General features: G+C 41.1%; 1 protein-coding gene across 6 annotated transcripts in view; it reads right to left on the reverse strand.

Annotated features, from left to right (window-relative positions):
• The window catches only part of INPP5A (inositol polyphosphate-5-phosphatase A), a 444,123-nt gene that overhangs the window by 55,842 nt on the left and 367,105 nt on the right, over positions 1 to 21,176 (reverse strand). For all 6 annotated transcript variants that reach the window (XR_006282883.1, XM_038409257.2, XM_038409258.2 and 3 more), the window contains 2 exons: positions 18,497 to 18,592; positions 17,846 to 17,920 (listed from right to left, as the gene is read on the reverse strand). Coding sequence is in view for 5 of the 6 variants with exons in the window: in XM_038409257.2 (XP_038265185.1) it covers positions 17,846 to 17,920; positions 18,497 to 18,592 (171 nt within the window). In the remaining variant the exon portion in view is untranslated. The remainder of the gene's footprint in view (positions 1 to 17,845; positions 17,921 to 18,496; positions 18,593 to 21,176) is intronic.

Here is a 21,176-nt window from a genome sequence, read left to right on the forward strand (position 1 = left end):
GTGACGGAGGGCGGGGTCTTTGCAGCCCAACGGGAGAGGACTGATGACAGAGATGGGCTTTCCCAAGGCAGAAAGGGCGGGTAACAGGGCGGCATTGGGGAGAAAGGGAGGAACGGAGGTCAGGACCAGGCGGACGCCCAGGTCCTCTAGCGGCTCTAAGGGGACGAACACGCCCCCGACCGCCAGGCCCTTCTCCACCGCCTCCTGGGCGGCGGCCTCCGATGCTAAGAAGAAGACGACCTTGCCATACATTTTGGAGGCCGCCACAATGGCCGTGGGCCCCACCACCCTCGCCAACGCCCGCACATAGGTCTCCACGTGGGGCGAGGCGGGCACCAGGAGGCAACGGACGCCGTGCTTCCTGGTCATGGTGGGAAAGGGGCCCCGGCCGCTATAGATGGTAGCGGAGGTGGTGGGCTGGAGAAATGATGTAGCGGCAGGCGGGGGGGCTGCCGCCACCTGGGCGTATGCTCTGGGGGCTGGAGGAGGGACACCTGCAGAGCTGGTGGAGGGAACAGCGGGGAGGGGCGCCCCAGCTGGAGATGGGGCCGGGGCATTGGGGGCAGCCCCTGTCATGGACGGTCTGGTCTTTTTAGCGGGGCCCTTCCCCTTCTTCTTCCCCTGGCCCTTCCCGCCGGCCGGGGGGACTCCCCCCAAATCTGAGGGGGTGAGAGACATGGCAGCAGTGGAGGTCACCCCGGTGCCCGTCGCTGCTGGTGCCCCAGCGGGGGCGATGGCAGATGGTTTGGCAGCGGAGGTAGAAGCTTGGGGGGGTGATGGAGGGGCAGGCGGGGGAGGGGGAGCTCGGGCTACTGGAGAGGTCTCACCCCACTTATCCCCCGCCATCATGTGCAAGGAGTAAAGGGGGGACACCAAAAGGAGGAGGGGAGAGGGGAAGCAGGTCGACCACTCCTCCCCGCTAGGCTGCAGGCAAGGGAGGAGGGCGCCAAAAGGGGTGGGCTGGACGGGGGGCAATCAGGGGTTAGGGGTCAGTCACCGACACAAGGTGGAATTCCGGCTCCTCTTGGTGCACTGCGGGGGGCGGGGTGATTCAACAACATTGAGGGTGCAGTGAAGAGGGTTGTAACTGAAATGGGGAATTGCACAAGCGCATGGGAGGGGGCATGGGCACCCGGAGCGAGGGGCTAAGCGGTCTGGGGGTAGAACAGGGAAACCCAGGGGCTAGCTTCAGAGGCTGGGGCGGGGCAAACAAACAAAGGCTGCAGAAGGAAATGGGCGGGGCAGGCAAACAAACTGAAGCTAGTAAGGGGGGCTGGAGCAAAAGAGGAGGCAAAGCAAGTGGCAAATGGGGCAGGTAGTAAAGGGCAAAGCTGGGGGGTAGGCAGTCCAGGGGGGGGCACATGTGCCCATGTGCACTTGCACAAGTCTTCTTTTAGCTGGCTGCTGCTTCTGGCCCAAAGGGTGGAAATAGGGCGTGGCAAGCCAAGCAAGCAGCTGAGTCCAGAGGCAGGAGCTGAGGCAGATGGTATACAGCCAGTGGGGGTGGTGGAGGGGGCAGCGGTGGTAGTAATAGTGGTGGGGGTTGGGGGGGACACACAGATGGATCGGGGGCAGCTCTACGCCACACTCCCGGTGTCCCTACAAACACAGTCAAAACCCCCACCACAAGAGCACAGTTTGGAAATTACTCAGTCTTAGGGCCCCTTCCACGGTGGTCTGCAAAGTCTCTAGGTGCTGCCCCACTGGCAGATGATCCTCTTCTTCTCCTCCTCGGGCTTCAGCAGCTCCAGGCAGCGACCTCTGCAGCAGCAGCAGCTCCAGGAACTCCAGGTGGTGGTCCAGGCAGGCAGAAAGGACCCCTCTCAGGTGGTGGTGGTGGTTGTGGTATCCACAACAGCAGTGGCTGGGGTCCCTCACTCCTCCTCTCTGGGGAGTGGGCTAGCAGCCCCCTCCCCACCCCAGGGCTGCAGTTGGAGCAGCAGCAGCACCCAAGAGTGGGGGGTCCAGCAGCCAAGTAGCAGAGAATGGTGTGTGTGTCTGGCCCAGCCAGGGGAGCAGCTGGAGCAGCAGGGAGAGCTTAGGGCCTAGCAGCAGCAGCAGGAGTAGCAGCTTCCCACCTCCCTCCAAGCTAGAAGGCTATGGGAGAGCAGTGAGAGGGATTCGCTCCAGGCTAAACAAATCCCTAGTACCAGGATAAGTGAAATGGAAGCTGCTCCAGGTTAATTAAGACACCTGGGGCTAATTAAGAACTTTCCAGAAGGCAGGGAGAATGCTATGTTGATTGGGACACCTGAAGCCAACAGGGGCTGGCTAAAACTAGTTAAAAGCCTCCCAGTTAGTCAGGTGGGAGTGCATGTCAGGAGCTGTGAGAAGAAGTTGTGTTGTTGGAGAGGCTGAGTAGTACACACCACATCAGGCATAAGGAAGGAGCCCTGAGATAAGGGTGAAGTGGAGCTTGAGGAAGTGAGGGCTGCTGTGGGGGAAGTAGCCCAGAGAATTGTACATGTCATGTACAAAGGTCAGCTACCATAGCTGATACTATTAGGGTCCCTGGGCCGGAGTCCGGAGTAGAGGGTGGGCCCGGGCTCCCCGCCCCTGGCCTTTGCCTCCTGTTTAATCACTGAGACTGGGAGACAACAGAGACTGTGCAAGGAAGGATAACTTCTCCTCACCTCCCTCGCTGGCTTATGATGAAAATGGCTCAGTAGACTGTGACCCTTGTCTCTAGAGAAAGAAGGGTTACGTGGAGGGTCACAGTGAGCCTCTGAGGCTAGTGAAATCTGCCAGGAAACGCAGGACTCACGGAGGCAAGGACAGAGCTTTGTCACAATGCTTACTATTTCTTCTACTCTGTCTCCAATATCCACACCTTTATGCTCAAGCAGTGTCCCCCAATAACAAATAGCTGCTTTGGATACTCCTGGTTGGTGGAGGAGGATGGGTGTGTGTTCAATATATTCATGAATTTCTTCTGGGAACTCTACTTGGGCTTCTCTCTTCTTTGTCAGGTACCCACTGCAGACATAGATGCATGTTGTGTATATTTCAGATATTGTGGTGTTTTTATTTTTAGCAAATTATAACTGATTTTTTAGGAGTAAAATTATTCTAAATAGTGTTTTCCTTGAAGTATATAAAAGATTGGTCCCTTTCCAAGTTCTTTGCCCCAAAGAGTCAGCTGCCAGTTAATGAAAGACTGTAGAGCTCATCAGATTCTAGACAAAATTTTAAACACCGCAAACCACTGTAATAGTTTAAATTCAACTCAAGAAGAGAAAGGGTTAGATTTGGAGCAGGGCATCTTTTTCTTCCATGTTTGTACTATGCCTAGAACAATGGGTCCTGGCCTAGGGCTGGGGCTTCTAGATTCTACTGTAATACAAATTATTATTATTATTATTATTTTATTATTAATAATAATTAGGGGCACAACATTCTGAATGCTGAGCATCTTTAATGTCATTGGGAACTGGGCCCCTATTTTTAATTATTTATCTCTGTATTTTAAAAGGATGAACCAATTATATTGCTATGCACAATGATTCTGAGGATGATGATAGTTGTTTTCATATTGTGCATTAAATGGTGTTGTGAATAATTTCACTGCAGTAACAGTAACCTTTGTTTAAATATAGTTGTAGTGAATCCTACATGTTTTGAAGATGACAAAGAAATTCAATTGAAAGCCTGAAAATCAATATATTGTCCCATTTAATTTACTCATTGTAACATCATCCTTGAGAACCAAGTCTTTTAGGTGTTATATGGAGTGCTGGCGTAATTTGAGCAATTACAACAGGGTTTCAAGTATTATAGTTGGAAGCTGATACAGCGACTGCATGACAAAGCCAGAGTTTCATAGGTAAGGTACATTATTCCAAACAAACTTGACCTTATATACTTTATACATATGGTTGAAAGATACGGGGGAAATTCTCTGCTAGTATAACTCCACTGATAGCAAAGGAGTTACATAACGGAGTATTTTGCCTACAACGTTCACTGAACAGTCTCGTATGACTATTCAATCACAAGGTTTCTATAAGTTGGATGGTACAAACCATTCATGATGGATAATCTGCCTGTATTTCCCTAGCCTCATGTCCACTCACACATATACAATGGACCCTCACTGAATATATACAGTATGCATATGTATGCACACAGTACATACACTGATGTATAAGTGTGAGATTCAACTCAGATTGTAGCACATCATTTTTTTGAATGGATAGATTTATTTATGTGAGTTTGCCGTTTGGAGTTGCTGAACTTCCACTTAGCTTTCTTCTTGAGTCAAAATTCTGAGGTCCTGAATCAGTTTTTACATAGTCCTTACTCAGGCAAATTACTACTGACATCAATGGTGAGGAAGTTAGTTAAAATTTAAGGACTGCAGAATTTGGGCCTTTATAATTAATTATATTTATGGGCCTTTTTGCAAGTACATAGGTGTTTCAATTACATGTTACATAATGATGCAACTAATAAATCTACGCCAGTTTTTCACCATACTCATTTGCTTCCGTGTTGTAGCCACATTTCTTACCCTTTGTCTATTTGTGTCTTTAGGCTGGAAACCCTACAGAATAGAGATTGTCTCCTTTTTGTATTTGTACCATGCCCAGCACAATGTGCAATCCTGATTGGGGCCTTCAGGTGTTACCATAATACAAATATTTACTGCTATTGCTAACATGGTGGACCACTTCATTTAATAGTGAAATACAGTCACTCATAAGGTAGAACGCATCTGATGAAGTGAGCCGTAGCTCACGAAAGCTTATGCTCAAATAAATTTGTTAGTCTCTAAGGTGCCACAAGTACTCCTTTTCTTTTTGCGAATACAGACTAACACGGCTGCTACTCTGAAAGGTAGAACATGGCAGATGTATAACAACATCAGAAACACTATACTATACCAATTGAGATTTTTTCAAAGAAATGATAGAGTAATTTTATATGAGATGGATATTATTACTGAAGTTAGAATTTGGCCATGACACTACAGGAGAAGATTCCTAGTTTTGCGAACATTGCCGTGGGATCTTTACTGACCATGGTGTTCAGGTTCTTGAGTTTAAGTCTTACTCAAAAATGGTACAACCAAGATAAAGTCCTCAATCATCCCACACTGGGACAATGGTTAGAATGTGATTTAGAGGAAAGAACTCCATCTACTGACTTTTCCCTTCAGGTTTTCAATCTAAGGCTCTGTCTACACTACGAGTTACGGGTGTGATTCCCAGCTCATGTGAGCATACTTATGTTAGCTCTCATTTGAGCTAGCACACTAAAAATACTAGTGTAGAAATGACAGCATGGGCAGCGGTGATATGGGGTAGCCATTAAGAGTATGCACACATGGAGTTCAGGTGGGTTTGTACTTGGTGTGGCTAGCCCATACTGACGCTGCCACTGCCTGTGCTTCCACGGCTACACCACTATTTTTAATATACTAGCTCAGAGGACAGCATGAGTACATCTATGTGAACTGGGAATTACATCTGTAGTTCATAGTATAGACGTAGTCTAGAAATGGCCACAGCCTGACTTTGTTTAGTTAGTGAAATCTGACAAGTTCACAATCCAGTCAGCTCAAGTGCAAATAATATAACATTTGTCATGAAATATCTGGATGTGTACCACATTAGCCTCAACAATGACTAATGTAGCTAACTATATGATTTTCATTATGTTATTATTTGCATTATTGCAGTGCTTAGGAGCCCGAGTTATGGACCAGGATTCCATTGTGCTGGGCACTGTGCAAATACAAAACAAAAAGATGATCCCTACCCCTTAAAGAGTTTACACTCTAAGTATTAGGCCTTGTCTACACTAGTAACACTGTAGTGTAGTTACCTACTACAGCAGCAGAATGGGTTCTACTGTCACTATAGTAAATCCATCTCTCCTAAAGGTGGTAGCTAGGTTGTCAGAAAAATTCTTTCATTGACCTAGCATTGTCTACAATAGGATTTAGTATGGCTTAATTATATCGCATAGATGTAGTTAAGCCAACCTAACTCTGTAGTGTTCAACAGCCCCAAGACAAAAGACAACAAAGTGGTACAGACAGATGGAGGTGGGAGTACAAGGTAACAGTGAGACAATATTAATCAGCATGAACTTGTGACTAATCTTTTTTTTAACTATCATGATCAATACCACCGTAAAAGCTTTATTCACATTCTAATAACTTATTTGTAAAAAAATAATTGGCTTAAAGCAAATTATTTCTGGTTACAGGGTATAATGAAGCCTCTTCGAACTTAAGAACAGTTGGACATATTTCAACAGTAAAAAAAAAAAGGGGGTGTCTGTGAAGGAAAGGGACAAAATTTGCCCCTATAACATTTATAATTCAATAAGGTTTTTGATAACAAGTGCACTTCTAAAGCATCATAGAACATCCAATGGGTACTTCATTTCAACCACTGACATATGCAAATGTTCAACGTACCCAAACAATTACTAATCCCACCAGTGATCTCCATACAAAACTTGCAGTAACTTCAATCAGAATTCAGTGTATAGAATGATGGCAGGGCTGAGTTCCCACACTTTATTATAGTGGCACTGCTGCAGCTCTGAGTGTTGCCACTATAAACTACAGTTTCCATGGGTATACAAGATGATTGTTAAAAGTGACTGTGTTAAAGCTTGGCATACTTGTTCAGAGTCCAGGAGAGAGATGGGTTTTCTCTGCCCCCTCCTTTATAGCCTTTTCAAGTGGAACCAGTGTGGATCAGTCACACGGTGGGTTGCAGAATCTAGGGAATGTGCACAGGAGTTGTATGCAGCAAAGCCCTGCTCAGGTGCTCCCATGTACTACTGGGCAGCAGAGATATAGGGTAGGGCTAGGCTGGTGAGGCTATTTCCTCTTATGGGGATGCAGTAGGTGAGTGTGGAGGGGTTGCAATTAGCTCTTTCAGTCCTGAAGCTAGTGTGCTGGCTGAAGAACAGCTCCCCTACAGCAGTTCAGGCTGTGCACTGGAACCAGGATTTTGGCCTAAGAGAGTATTTACAAGGAATATTAAATTCAGAAATGATTTCACTTGAACATTTAAAATGACCAAAGAATTTTAACACAGCTTAGCTAGTTAAAGAAACCATGTTCATTTTGCTGGCTTAGAATAAAAAGGTACCGTGAAAAAGGTCAATGTCCACAGGGACACTGCTATGAGCTGCCTTGGCTAAAATCACAGAAGTATGAACCCTTTATAACAGGGCAACTTAATTCAGTCATTGGAGTAGAACAACGGCAATTACTCATCAAGACCTACAGACCAAAGTCAGAGCATTGTTAGATCAGAAGGTGATATTAGCAGCATTTATCAAATCCATCTGCAGCAACCACCAGAGAATTCACAGCTGTGAAAGGGAAATGAAGTTTCAGATAAAAAGGAAAAAAAGAGGAGATGAGCACACAGAAACGACCTTAGAAAATTAAAATATGTGAAGTCTAGCCATAGTAACTCATGTAAAGTGCACACTCTTTAAAAGACTTGTGGAAAATATAAGCTTTACAATCAAGAGGGAAATATTTGAGGAGTGATTCTGCAGTCCTTTCTCAAACTAAACTGCCAATGACTTCAAATAAAGATTTGGGGAAATAGTGGTCTCTCTGTCTCGGGTATAAAACTCTCAAACACAGATTTGTTTAATCTGTTTACAGCAGTCTGGGTCATTACACATACTGAATCTATTTCCACATGTTCAGTATCCTCACACCTTCTTGTCAACTGACTAAATGTGCCATCTTGATTATCACTACAAAAGGTTTTTTTCTCCTGCTGATAATAGCTCATCTTAATTAATTAGCCTCTTACAGTTTGTATGGCAAATTCTACCTTCTCTGTATGTATATCTATATCTTCTTACTATATGTTCCATTCAATGCATCCGATGAAGTGGGCTGTAGCCCATGAAAGCTTATGCTCAAATAAATTTGTTAGTCTCTAAGGTGCCACAAGTACTCCTGTTTTTTTTTTAAGATTGTCTGTTACTCTACATTTTGAATCTTCTTTAAATTTCTTCCTCTTAAAAGAGAAAATATCACAAAACAGTAGTCAGCACTCAAGTGTGACAACATTTTTACAGGAAAACCCTCGTTACTTATCCTGTAATATTACTATTAAATGTAAATATTTATAAGCCACACTTTTTGTATATTAGTATTGCAGTGGTAATACTATAGTTCAGGCTGAGCTGGGCCACTTCATATTAATGGCCAATATCGGACCTGAGCCCAAATCATCAACTTCCATCAAAATGCCATGGCAATAGGATCATTAAGAAGTCATCCAGTCCAACTTCCTGTGCTGTGGCAAGACCAAATAAACTTAGACCATTCCTTACAGGTGTTTGTCCAACATGTTTTTCAAAATCTACAATGATGAAGATTCCACAACATCCCTTGGAAGCCTATTCCCTTAAATAATCTTATAGTTAGAAAGTTTTTCCTAATATCTAACCAAAATCTCTTTTGCTGCAGATTAAGCCCATTACTTCTTGTCCTACTTTCAGTGGACATGGAGAACATTTGATCACCTTTGTCTTTATAACAGCTGTAATGGGACGGCTGCCCCACTCCCGCAGAAAAGGGAGTTAAAAGCAGCTCTGGAGAAGGCTGCAGCTAGAAATAAGGGGAAGCTGACGGTGTAGCTGACCATAGCTGTGGCCAGCTCAGTTAGGGCCCAGCTGATCCTGAGAAGAGGGCTGTGGGACAGAAGCTGAAGGAGTCTCACTCTAGCCCTGGAGTGGGAAGGGCTAGCTGCCTGAGAGCAAGGTACCTGAAATGAAGCAGTGCTGGGGAATGGCAAAGGGCACTGGGGACCTCCAGCCTGGTGAACCCCCAGGCTGCAGACCTTGTTGAAGGCCTACAAAAGGTACTGGGGCTGCAGAGAGGCAGCCCAGGGATAGGCAACGGCAGCAGGTCCAACCCCCTTGCCACTGATGAGTGGCCATTACAGACTGTAGTCTGCCCCAGTGAGCGGGGGCTAGATGATGACTGGCAGTAGCCACTTAAGCAAGGTGGGTTTAGAGGGATGGAAGGTTCCCCGGGGAAGGGAGACCCAGTGTGTGTGGGTATTGCAGGATAAAGGGGCACCGGGGTCCGGGAGGGACATGTGGGCCAGCGGCTGGCGGGACACCTGCAGACAGAGGGCGCTCCGAAGGCTGGAAAGGCTAATTCCCAGGATGACCAGCAGGAGGTGCCGTGCCAGTGAACTTCACATCGCTACAACAGCCCTTAATATACTTGAAGACTATTACAAGGTCCCCCATCAGTTTTCTTTTCTCAAGACTAAACATGGTCAGTTTCTAACATTTCCTCTTAGATCAGGTTTTCAAAACCGTTTATCATTTTTATTGTTCTCCTCTGGACTGTCTCTACTTTATGCACATCTTTACTAAAGTGTGGCACCCAGAATTGGACACAGTACTCCAGTAAAGGCCTCACCAGTGCTGAGCAGTACAGGACAATTATCTCCCATGGCTTACATATGGCTCCTGTTAATACATCCCAGAATGTTATTAGCCTTTTTTACAACTGCATCACATTGATGAAACACTCAATTTGTATCCATTATAACCCTCAGATCCTTTCAGCAGTACTACCACCTAGCCAGTTACTCCCATTTTGTAATTGTGCATTTGATTTTTTCCTTTCTAAGTGTAGTACTTTGCACTTGTCTTGTTGATGTCATCTTATTGATTTGAGACCAATTCTCTAAATTTGTCGAAGTCATTCTGAATTCTAATCATGTCCTCCAAAGTGCATACAACCTTGCTGAGCCTGGTGCCATCTGCAATTTTTGTTTTTTTAAGCATACTCTCCACTCCATTATCCAAATCATTAATGAACTTACTCAATAGTTTCAGACCCAGGACTGAGGCCTGCAGGACCACTCTAGATATGTGCTCCCAGTTTGACAGCGAACCATAGATACATACACTTTGAGTACAGTTATGCACCCAACTAATAGTAATTTCATCTAGACTACATTTCTCCAGTGGGAATGATGTGAGAATGTTGTGCAATTGTGTCAAAAGCCTTACTAAAATCAAGATATATCATGGCTACTGGTTCCTCCTCTGCCCTCCACCCCCCCATGCACTTGGCCAGTAACCCTGTCAAAGAAGGAAATTAGGTTGCTGTGGCATGATTTGTTCTTGACAAATCCATGCTGGCTATTCCTTATCACCCTATTATCCTCTAGGTGTTTATAAACTTATTATTTAATAATTCGTTATAGTATCATTCCAGGTATCAAAGTTAGGTTGACTAGTCTATAATTCTCCAGGTCTTCTTTGTTCCCCCTTTTAAAGATAAGTTCTATGCATGCTCTGCTCTGGTCCTTTGGGACCTCACTTGTATGCCATGAGTTTACCTGTAGGAAAAGGGTTTTGACGGGAACTGCCACTTATGGAGCTTTCCTAAGGTTATGTCATGGGAGGGTTGTGTGTGCAGGAGGCAAGGGTCATCTGCATGGCAGCTCCATGCGTCTTCACTGGCTCTGGGACTCTTTCCCTGGCTCCCCTAGAAGTTCCCCCAATGTGAAAAGGGCTGGGGAAGTGTGACAGTAGCCTCAGGGCATATTAATTGTCTGTAAGCTTCTCCGCTGTTGTCCTGTCTCTCTTATCAAGCTTGTCTCTCTTATCAATAGAAGTTGGTCCAATAAAATATATTATTTCACCTACGTTGTCTCTCTAATATCCTGGAACTGACACAGCTACAACTACACTATATACATAGATTTTTAGAGTAATTTCTATAGAGCTGTATTGCTTCCTTTTAAAATTCTATAAGACTCATCCCTAAGGATCTTGGCACCATTTCTTCTTGTCTACTTCCCCATATTCCCCCCTCCTCAGATGCACATCCCTGCCATTCCCTGAAAGTGTTTTGTAAAGTCCAGGCTGAGGTTGGAATAAATGGTGCCACAGAGGTGGATGACACCTCTCTGTATGAGATGGGAGACTACATACAGCATAGTGCAGAGGAATGTGCTTATGGCTCAGCAATATGGTCCCAGTTCAGGAAAGCACCTCTATTCAGGAAAACAATGAAGTATGTACTTAACTTCAAATGTGCACTCAAGTGTTTTCCTGATTCAGGGCCTATGAGCAACCTCTATCCCTGCTGTTGGACTCCTGAGTCATCTCAGGGCCTATATGTAAATCTGTGGTAGAGATCATCCTCGAATCAAGGGATCTTCGATGATGATGTTGATCCCTGCTATGAACTGAGCACTGATGACTGTGGGGGAAAGTGGGCAGGACATGGGGTTAGAACCATTAGCGTCAGGGTGTGGCCACAGTATAACTACATGAGGACAATTTGATGAATGCAAATTACGTATGTTGTGGGATTTTCAGTTATTCTTAATGCCAGCCATGAGTAATGGTTTATTCAAGTGTGCTTAAGAGCTACTGCACAAGAAATTGAGAGCCGGGGCAGCATGAGGGCCAGCCACTGACAGAAATGCTTCAGAAAGATTCACATGATACATTAACCCTCCCTACCAGCCATTCAGTACCTCATGATGTATTCTAGACCCTGTTTTTCCTGGTCCTCCAGCCTGTACACACACTTCTCTGTTGGATTGTAGGTAACAAGCACTATGCTCAGCAACGTACTAGTAGTTCAGCACTGCAGTCAATACCCTGATCCACATCAGATAGGATCCACTCCTTATTTTATTTTGGGATATGTTCAAAAGAAAGTGCTTCATTTCAGAACTTGAATTTTGGCAGTTCTCAATTTAAGTAGTTCTCAAGAAGGAACTTTAAATTCTCCCTTCCCATATCTCTGAGCTGAGGATTAAACAAAAAACAGTCCAAGGTATTCTAAAATGCAGCCAAGCCACTTGCATCTTTTAAAACAGAGACACAAAACACAAAGACTACAGGTCCCATCATTCAATGCTCCATCTTCATTTCAGCAGAGCCACTACAAAGGGGTCAGTATTATCTGCTCCACTGTATACAAACTAGGTGAGAGTTCAGGTTTTTGGTTAGTTTCCAAACCCATCAAGTTGGGTGAAGTTTGAATGTCCCTATTCTAACGCCTAAAGAAGTCTACTCAGAAGTTTATATCCCTTACTTTAGGGAGCTGCTGTTGAATAAAAATTTATTACACTAATATTGCAATCTTTCCAAATCAGGCTCAGAGTCAAAATTAACATTTTTGTGCTTAGCTTGATTTTAATAAGGTCCGCATCCTGTAACTGACTCTACAGATCCCTGTGCCTACAAGGAGCCCCTTGATTTCAAAGGTCTGATCCTCCAAAACCATACTTCCATGAATAGCTCTTACAAGGCTATTTGATGGAACAGACACTTAGATTATTTATATTGTAACACTTGTGACGGCAATTCAATTGCACTGTATTTATACGTACACAGAATATCCTATTATATATGCATACACAAAATACAAGTCTGAATAGAAACTAACTTTTAGAAAAAGATGTATAAGTAGGCTATTCCTAATTAAAGTTTGATATATTTACTGTACATGTCTATTCATTTTTAAATGTCTCTGGTAATAAAATACAACATGAATTTGTACTACTAGGAAATTAGCATTGTTGAATGTACTGTGCTGTACATGTGATTTGGGGACTGCAATTTGATACGGACATAAATATGTAGGAATTATATACATTACTTATGGGGATCTAAAAAACAATACACATTAGCTGAACAAAGACTTTCGTCCAGATTCTGCAGTCTTTACTCAGCCAACTTTCCCATTCTTGTTAATGAGAATTTTATCTAAGGACTACTGTATTGGGCTTTCCGGGTAATCGGGTATACACAAATGTGCTTCTGTGCTACAGAATACAGTGTTATCTTATATGCAGTTCAGTTTAAAAAAATTACCTGTACATCAAAATATGTCAGTTGGATTAAATTGACTATGTGCCAGAATTCAGACTTCTAATATGGACACAAGGACAATATGGACTCATTTGACTATACTAATCTAAGGACAAATGGAATGCTTTAGAACAGTATTCAACACTGCTGCATGTACACATGAACTGGTTTTGATTCTTACATATAGTATGGAGAACAGCACAGTGGAGCAAAGAATCATTAGGCACTATTTGTAGTTTTGTGACCATGGAGTTTTGAGAGCAATTATACAAGAGAATAATCAACGAATGTGGAACACCAGTCTTGTACTGATGTGACACCCTGCTACACTGTAGAAAGAGACATATTTTAATTGTATAACTCAGCTTCCCAAACATTTACTGACTTCACATTTGTTAGTGGAATGTATTGGTCAGATCATTAGATTTCCTCCTTCCACTGTTCCCCATTTTGGACTTTTAGAACCATCCCACTGCACACCGACTAAGTATTGAATTGAGCTAACAAAAATCCTAGCAGGTAAATACTGTTTTCAAGTGAAGAAGGGATGCATTATGTCATTTTCCCATTTATATTATGTGAAAAACAGTCACCTCAGAGTACAGCTTTAAATTAAGAAGACTGCTCTGATATAGTCAGGTGTATAGGTTCCCTGCTCCCCCAGTCCTCGGCAACTGTGATCCTGAACAATCAATTTCCTTTCTCTATCTTAATTTGCCCCTTATACATCATATTCAAGATTTTATCTGGACAGGGGCTAGGTGGCTCAGTGGATAAACCTCTGCCTTTTCACCTCTGGGATCATGGTTCAAGTCAAATCCTGATGAAATGCGTTTGATCGTCCTAATCTAGTTCTTAGTGGACAGCATTCCCATTATCTTTAAAAGGGTCAGAGCCAAGGCCATTGGGAAGAGTGCATTGTGCTATATCTTGTCTGTTGATTAATACATTTTCAGTGATGCCAGTTCCTTAACTTCATGAGCACACATATTCACACAAAAAAGCTTAATAAAGATCCCTAGTGGATTAAATTTCTCTCTCTCTCTCACCCTCACAAATCCTTTTAGGTTTCCCTGGAAATATTTAAAAAATCAGCAATTGCTGATCATTAGATTAACACCTGCATTAAGAAAAAAACTCTCAAATTAATTAGCTCAATAATTACTTTAAATCCTTGTTTGACATATGGAGAACACAATCTTTATAACCAGAACCATTTTTATAACACATTCTAGTTCTCTTCTCTTATGTATGTTAGTTAATCTAAAAAGACTTTTGGATCAAAGGGATTAAGCCCCAAGAAAGATATCTTTTGTTGTACACAAGACAAAGTACTTGTTATAGGAATTTATTCTCCATTCTTTGTTATTTAGGATCTGCTGGAAGAAGTGGGTATTTGACAGTCGATGTAAACAAAACAAAAACAACACAGCCGTAGCCTTCATTTTGTCTTATCCCATCTAAAAGGTACAGTAAGAAGAAATATATAATCATTTCCCTTTCATGGTGTCTGAAGACCAAAGGTTATTGGGCTTTTCCTGGACCCAGAGAAGGGAGTCAGCAGATCTGCTGCCAGAGACTGCTGCATGAAATATGTGAAAGCATTTGAAAAGTGGCAGGGCAGAGATAACGTTACGCTACCTGGCAATCCTAGAATCACCTGGGGTCTGTTTTGGACCCAAACACAAATGCTGGGAAGAACAATTTCTTATGAATCATTTAACTGGCCGAGGATCACCAGACTGCATTGCACTCTGGTCCTATCCCTACCTGCCTCTAGCGTGCCCCTGATGTATCTGTGATGCAGGAAGTAGACAGTGTAAAGGCAGCCAAGGATTCCCCCAAGCTGCAGCGATCTTCAGCTGACTGTCTAAGGCAGCCTTAAATCTCCTTTGTGCCTCTAGAGTAGTGCAAAGGTGACTTATCTCTAGGAAGGATTGAGTCCTAGGTCCCAAAAGAACAGAGTAGACAGAGGAAGAAGTACAGACAGTCTTTTCATGAAGATGCAGCAAGAAAGGAGGATAAATGTTATACCCATATTGTCACAATATAGTTTCTACAAGCAGTACACAAGATAGCTCAACAACATCACTGAAAGCCAGCTCTGCTCCCATTGAAGTCAATGGCCAAACTATCCTCTAGCTGCAGGGGAAGCAGGATCAGCCTCAAAGCTGTTAGGATAATGAGTTGATTGAAAACCCCTACAGTACAGTAATGGTCAAATTCATGAGGACAAACTATGATTTTCCTGCTGATATAGTTCATGAATATAGTTTGTGAGATATATGAATGTATGAACCATTTTTCATTTTTGATAGTGGTTAAAGATTATAAAATATTTTTAATGATTTAATCATTCTCCTACAGTCATTAATAGTTTTTACATTCCTGCTATATATTTATGTAATTGGCTACTGAACTGGTAGCATTTAATTAATGGTGCCTTTGCACAAATCAATAATAATTATGTTTTTTTCTGGTTAAATAATTAATTATCCTTGAATTGTTTTTCTTTCTAATTTTTTTATGTTAACAGGAAATTCTTGAACATGAGCTGCCTTGTAGCAAATAATTAGTTATATCCTGAATTAGTTAGTACAAATTATTTTAAGTATTGAAAATATATGGATAAAGTGTGGATTTATTTAAAAAACTCTGAATTATGACATTCACCTGAAGATATCATATGATATTGTTTATGCCTATTGTTTATGCCTATCATTCTAAAACTGGCAAATCCAAATGTACAGCTAAGGTCTATAGCTGACTTTTCCACATGTAATAGTGCAAAGCCAGGAATGTTGGACCAGATTGTAGATCCTGCTCCTGGTGCAGAGGCCATGAAACTGGCTTAATGAGCCAGCTGACGATTTCCCCCACACTGTGAGCCCTCTGCTATTTGGGTGTGTTGGGAGCATAACCAGAAAGGGAGAGTGACCGGACCACCACAGAACTCTAATAATCCTCAGCTAGTGTAGTGTCCCCTGGAAGGCTCTTACTCGCTGGCACAAGTTAGAATAGCCCTGAGGCTTCTCAAACTTGTTCTTGGAGCTGAACTGGTCCCAGGACAGCCTCTGGATCAGGAGGACATACAGGTATTGTACAGGAGAACTTGGCTGGACCCGAGGACCAATGTTTCTAAGCTCTTCTGACTCAAAGATACTACTTTTAGATGCCCACTTAAACTCACTATATTTGGGAATTCATGGGACAATCAGAGCCAAGTTCAGCTTCCTGTGACTCAGGCATTCTATCCTTCCCATTATATTCTTTGTAACACTCACCACTGGCACATGTAGGCACTGTAGCTCCATTGTAGTCAATGGAGTTATACCAGAGTTGAACTGGTTCCTTGAAGTACATTACAATACTAAGGTAAATCTCACTTGATGTTCTATGATAATTTTGCATTAGTTAGAGATTTGACATGAATTTTCTCTTTTCTATTTTATTGCATACCTTGGTAAAGTTGCTATCTGCACTGATCTTTTTTAAACAGAATGATATAGAAGGGTCTTCACTTACTCATTGTACATGCCATTTTGTGGAGGAAACAGGGACAGTTGCTGAAGTTTGGAAAATATTAGACCTGAGATATTTCAGACTGGAAAAGACAGTATTTCTGCTGAACTGATAATTTGTATCTGTTTTAGATTTTTCATAAACATGATAACCATTTCTACATCTATCTTAAGAATTCTTGTTGATTAAAGTGTAAAAAAGACGGAATAACTGTGTATGGACAATGATAAAGTAGGCTGTTTATAATAAATATTTGTCATGTCTTGTCACAACTGCACAAATTCCACTGTTACTGAAGAGACACCACACTGATAAAAAAAAGCTCAGAAAATCAATGGATCTTGAGCTAAAGCAGTTGCTAAACACAGAAAACATCTTTATCCAACAGCCATAGTGCTGTGAAAATTCCCAAGCCTTGCATCGGTATAGCTAAGGAAAATTTAATCTTCCCAAATACTCATCAGGGCACTCCATCCTGCAGACCTGACAGCCCCACTTATAATTAATTATACAATTTCGATGGGAATATCGACTAAACAAAGCTATAAATCATAGAAAAAGTCAATAGGCATGGACACATTCAATCATGTCCCAACCAATGATTACTACTCTTAAAATACAATAATTATTTTCAGGAGCCAGCTTGAATTAAATTTCTGTCAGGCTGGTACAAGACCGCTGGTTGATGAAGGATGCGATGGATTTTTTTGGTTGAATTCGGCATAGGAACATTTATCCTTTTAGATAGGTAGTTTGTTTTTAGTGATCATGGTGCGGTGTGTTTAACTAGACCATGAAGATTAGATTATCTCCAATGGCTCATTATATCGTTTATCTTTTTCCTTCCATGCTTGATCTGGAAGATTTCCTGCTTCTCGGTGCATGAACGAAATGGCAGCTGATTTTGAAATGTAATATGTTAGAGTATGATGTCTGCATATGAGTTTGCACACAAGTATGTGTGTATGGGCATGTGGTTATGCATGTGAAATTGTCAAAACTGTCATTTAAAATGCCACTGGTATATTATGAATTTCAATAAAGAGGAGTAACTTTGTTCAGCAGATAGAAAGAAGAATACAATTATAAACTTTCAAGGTGATATTAAAAATTAAGAGAAATAAAACAGATAAATTGTAGAGGGACAAGTTTTCATTTCTCTTGGGTATCTATCAAATGGAATTGGAAATGGGACAGTGAATTTTTAGTGAGACAATATAAAGAAAGGCTGTGTCAAAGCATAGATTGGAACAAATGTTTCAAAATGAGAAAAATATTGGTATGTGAAGATAGTCAATATCAATTTTCCATCCATAGTAATATATTTAGACCAAAAAAAAAAAGGTAACTTACCCCTGGTTTTTGAGCTATTTGTCCAAGTGGGTCTCATTTCCAATCTCATATGCACACCGTAAATGTAGATATGTAAAAAACTACTTATTTTTAAAATGTTGCATAGCCACAAACTTACCGCAGTGCCATTGTTGTCTCTAAAAACATCTTGATTAAAATAGTCAAAGAGCTTCTTTTCTAACTGTAACATAACCTGAGAAAGTAAAGCAGAAAAAAAAAATCAGGGAAGAACTTCTGGCCCAAGTGGTCATATGAGTTGGACGGGCAGACACTCAGTCATTCTCAACTATACAACTTCAGCCCTTTAAAAAAATCAAGTAAATTTCTAGATCTCTAAATCTGTCTTCTTATCAGTCAGTCCATTTGGTTCACTGGGAAACAGCTAACAAGATTAGATAAACAGTTCTAAAGCGTGTGGACATCTATATTCTCCCCCTAAATGATGATGCATAAGTCTAATTTTTGTAGGGCTACGTAAAGTGCCTCTCAGAAAAGAATACACTCTTCCAAAAACTCACTTTCATCACAAATCATACAGTAATTCACCCCTAAAAGCCCAATCTTGCAAGATGATGCTCAGCACCCTAAAGTATCAGGTGCTAAGTTATCTTAGCCTACATTTTGTAACTAAATTTTTAGAGCTAAATTCATCCCTGGTAAGTCACTTCCAGAAATTACAGCCAGAGATAAATTTTGCCTTTGATGTTTGCAAATCTGAAAAGGAGATGTTCAGCAATCTTCTCTGATATGTCTGTATTCGGTTACATACCTTTCGGTCATTATCAGATTCACGGAATATTAGCTTGACTACTTCATTGGTGTCAGATGCCCGGACAGTCTGCATTGTAGCCTTTGTACAAAGTGTCTGATAAAAAAGAAAGCAAGAGAGGGATGATTTTATCAGAAAGATGAACCCCCCCATTTTGTAGCCTTCGCAATCAATAAACATTGAGGCCTTGATTCAATGCTCAGTGAAAAGTGTGTTTTTGCTGACGGTCAATTTTAAATACAAAACACTATTAATTTAATGTATTTCCATTCACTAAAAATCTAACTAATGAGCTACATTAATGTTCTGACACAAACTGACAAAACCAAGAAAATTCTTTCTTAAAGCAAATATTAACTTCTTAACTCACTGTACTGTATATTTTTACTTTAAAAGGTTTGACTGTATTACGTGATCCCGCCTCAGACATTACTTGTGACCATCCTCAACAGCCATTCCTGCTAGCCCAGCAGCCCCCAAATTTTGTTTCTTTACATACCACTTCCTTAAAAAATTGTAAAGTGAATTGATGGATCTTCAAGCTCAAGTACCACTAGTAATATATGTGGCAATTTAGGAACCCCAACAACTGATTATAAAAGTTTCATGCTCAAATGTGGTTTCAATCTATAAACATTAAACAAAACTTTTATAACTTTGCAATTGGCTGCAAGGGCTAAGTCTGCTGGGGAAACAAATCCTCTTGTATGACCACCCTTCTCAACAAGTGATGGCACTGTACTCCTAAATATTTTGCGGGTCTCAGGGCTTCGGGATAAAATATATTGTAATTTAACACTTATCTAGGTTCAAAAGTATGAATTCCAGACAGAGTGTCAGGTTTGTCTTTGATTTCTCTTCCATTTGTCTGGTTATAGACTAGCTTTAATGTTATAGAACATTGTGTATTAATTAGCTTTAGGATGCCTATTTGTGAAAGGGACTTCTCAATTGCATTCAATTACAGATGGAAATCTGGAGGATTCAGCAAAGCACTTAAACATATGCTTAAATTTAAGCATATGCTTAAGCCCTATTGAAGTTAAGCAAATGGGCAAGTGCTCTGATAAACTGGACAGACTGCTGAATTTGGGCCCAGATATGATGCAGGGTTACAAGAGCTGATGGGAAATGTCTTCTTGCATAGAGATTTATTTTGTTAGTGTTTCCTAAGTGATTAGTGCACAAGACAGGAATTAAAGGAAGAACAAAGAAGGTGGGGATTTACTTGCAGTGCATTTTTATTCTTTTTCATGCTGGCCAGAAAACTTGTTTTGGTTTTGCATAATATTTAATAATAAAATAAATATTTTATGCTTCTATAGTTACTAAGGCTCCTGTATCTGAGGCTCTAAAAGCATTTTACAATCCTTAGTGAATGTATTCTCATAATACCCCTGTGAGTTAAAAAATGTATCATTATCCCATTTTACAGATAGGGAAACTGAAGCTAAGACCAAATTCAGATGTGGCATAACATCTGTTTAAGCCATATATGAATCTGATATAAATAGGATTTCACCAATATCAGAACAGAATTTGCCTCTTATTATCTTGGCCAAAGTCACCTGGAAAGTCTCTAGAAGAATCTGAAATACAATCCAATTTATCTTTAGCCACAAAACCATCCATTCCATTTATTGTTTTACTTTTTGCTTCTTTCCTTCCTGAAAAAATACAAGTGTTGGACTTATTTTAGAAATGCACTGTGAAAGACTGTAATGGGATTTTTAGCATATTTGCAAAAACACTTATTCATTTATTTTTAAGATGATGAACATCTGCAGCAACTGCTCTTCTCAACAAATGTACTTCCTAATAAAAATAACCGAACACATACTTGAATACCCAAATATTTATTTAATTTATTTTTACTCTTTATATAGCACTTAGCACAACAAGGCCATGATCTTTGACTAGAGCCCTTACGTGCTACCATAATACTGATAAATAATAACAACAACAAGCCATAAAATTTTATTTTTAAAGGATGATGACTTCTGAGTGTATCACAAGAAAAATATAACACAAACAAATCTGCTCTCTCTCTTCAGGCCTATGAACTTAAACATTGCTAATTGATTTCCACTTCTCATTTAGCTAAAAATATTTCCTCCTCAACTTCTTCCTTTGGATATTAATTTTTCACCCTTCATAAATATTACTACACTAAATTATAAATCCCTGGCAAGAGGGACTCATAATGCAAATTCTGGCACAATCATTATCTATAGCAGCACAAACACTGCTGCTGGAATGCTTGAAAAACACAAATCTCACTAGAGGAAAAAAATCTGTGCTTATAGTAACACAAAACACCCTTCAAAAATGGTGTTTGTGTTCACAATTTGTCGGACCATTTTTGTTCAGTGGATCAGGCTTCTGAGAACACGGGGAAGAAGTTATAACTAAACTGGAAAAGGTCATGATGAGAGGACGGTGAAAGAGTGGCATGCCAAATTCTTCGGGGAGCTGCAGTTTTGATTTCATTAAATTTTTTAACATAGACCTAATCACTTTTTCCACACATCACCACAATTTACCTTAGATCCCATTTTGTCTCTTTTGACAAATAATTAACATTTTGCCATCTGTGTCTGTATGCAGTTACCAATGAGGTAATCCACCAGTGAGCCATTTCCAAAGTGCACTCCTTCTGATACCAGCCATTGAAATTCAA

This window comes from Dermochelys coriacea, chromosome 7 (genome assembly GCF_009764565.3).
Source record: "Dermochelys coriacea isolate rDerCor1 chromosome 7, rDerCor1.pri.v4, whole genome shotgun sequence".
Classification (NCBI taxonomy): Eukaryota; Metazoa; Chordata; order Testudines; family Dermochelyidae; genus Dermochelys; species Dermochelys coriacea.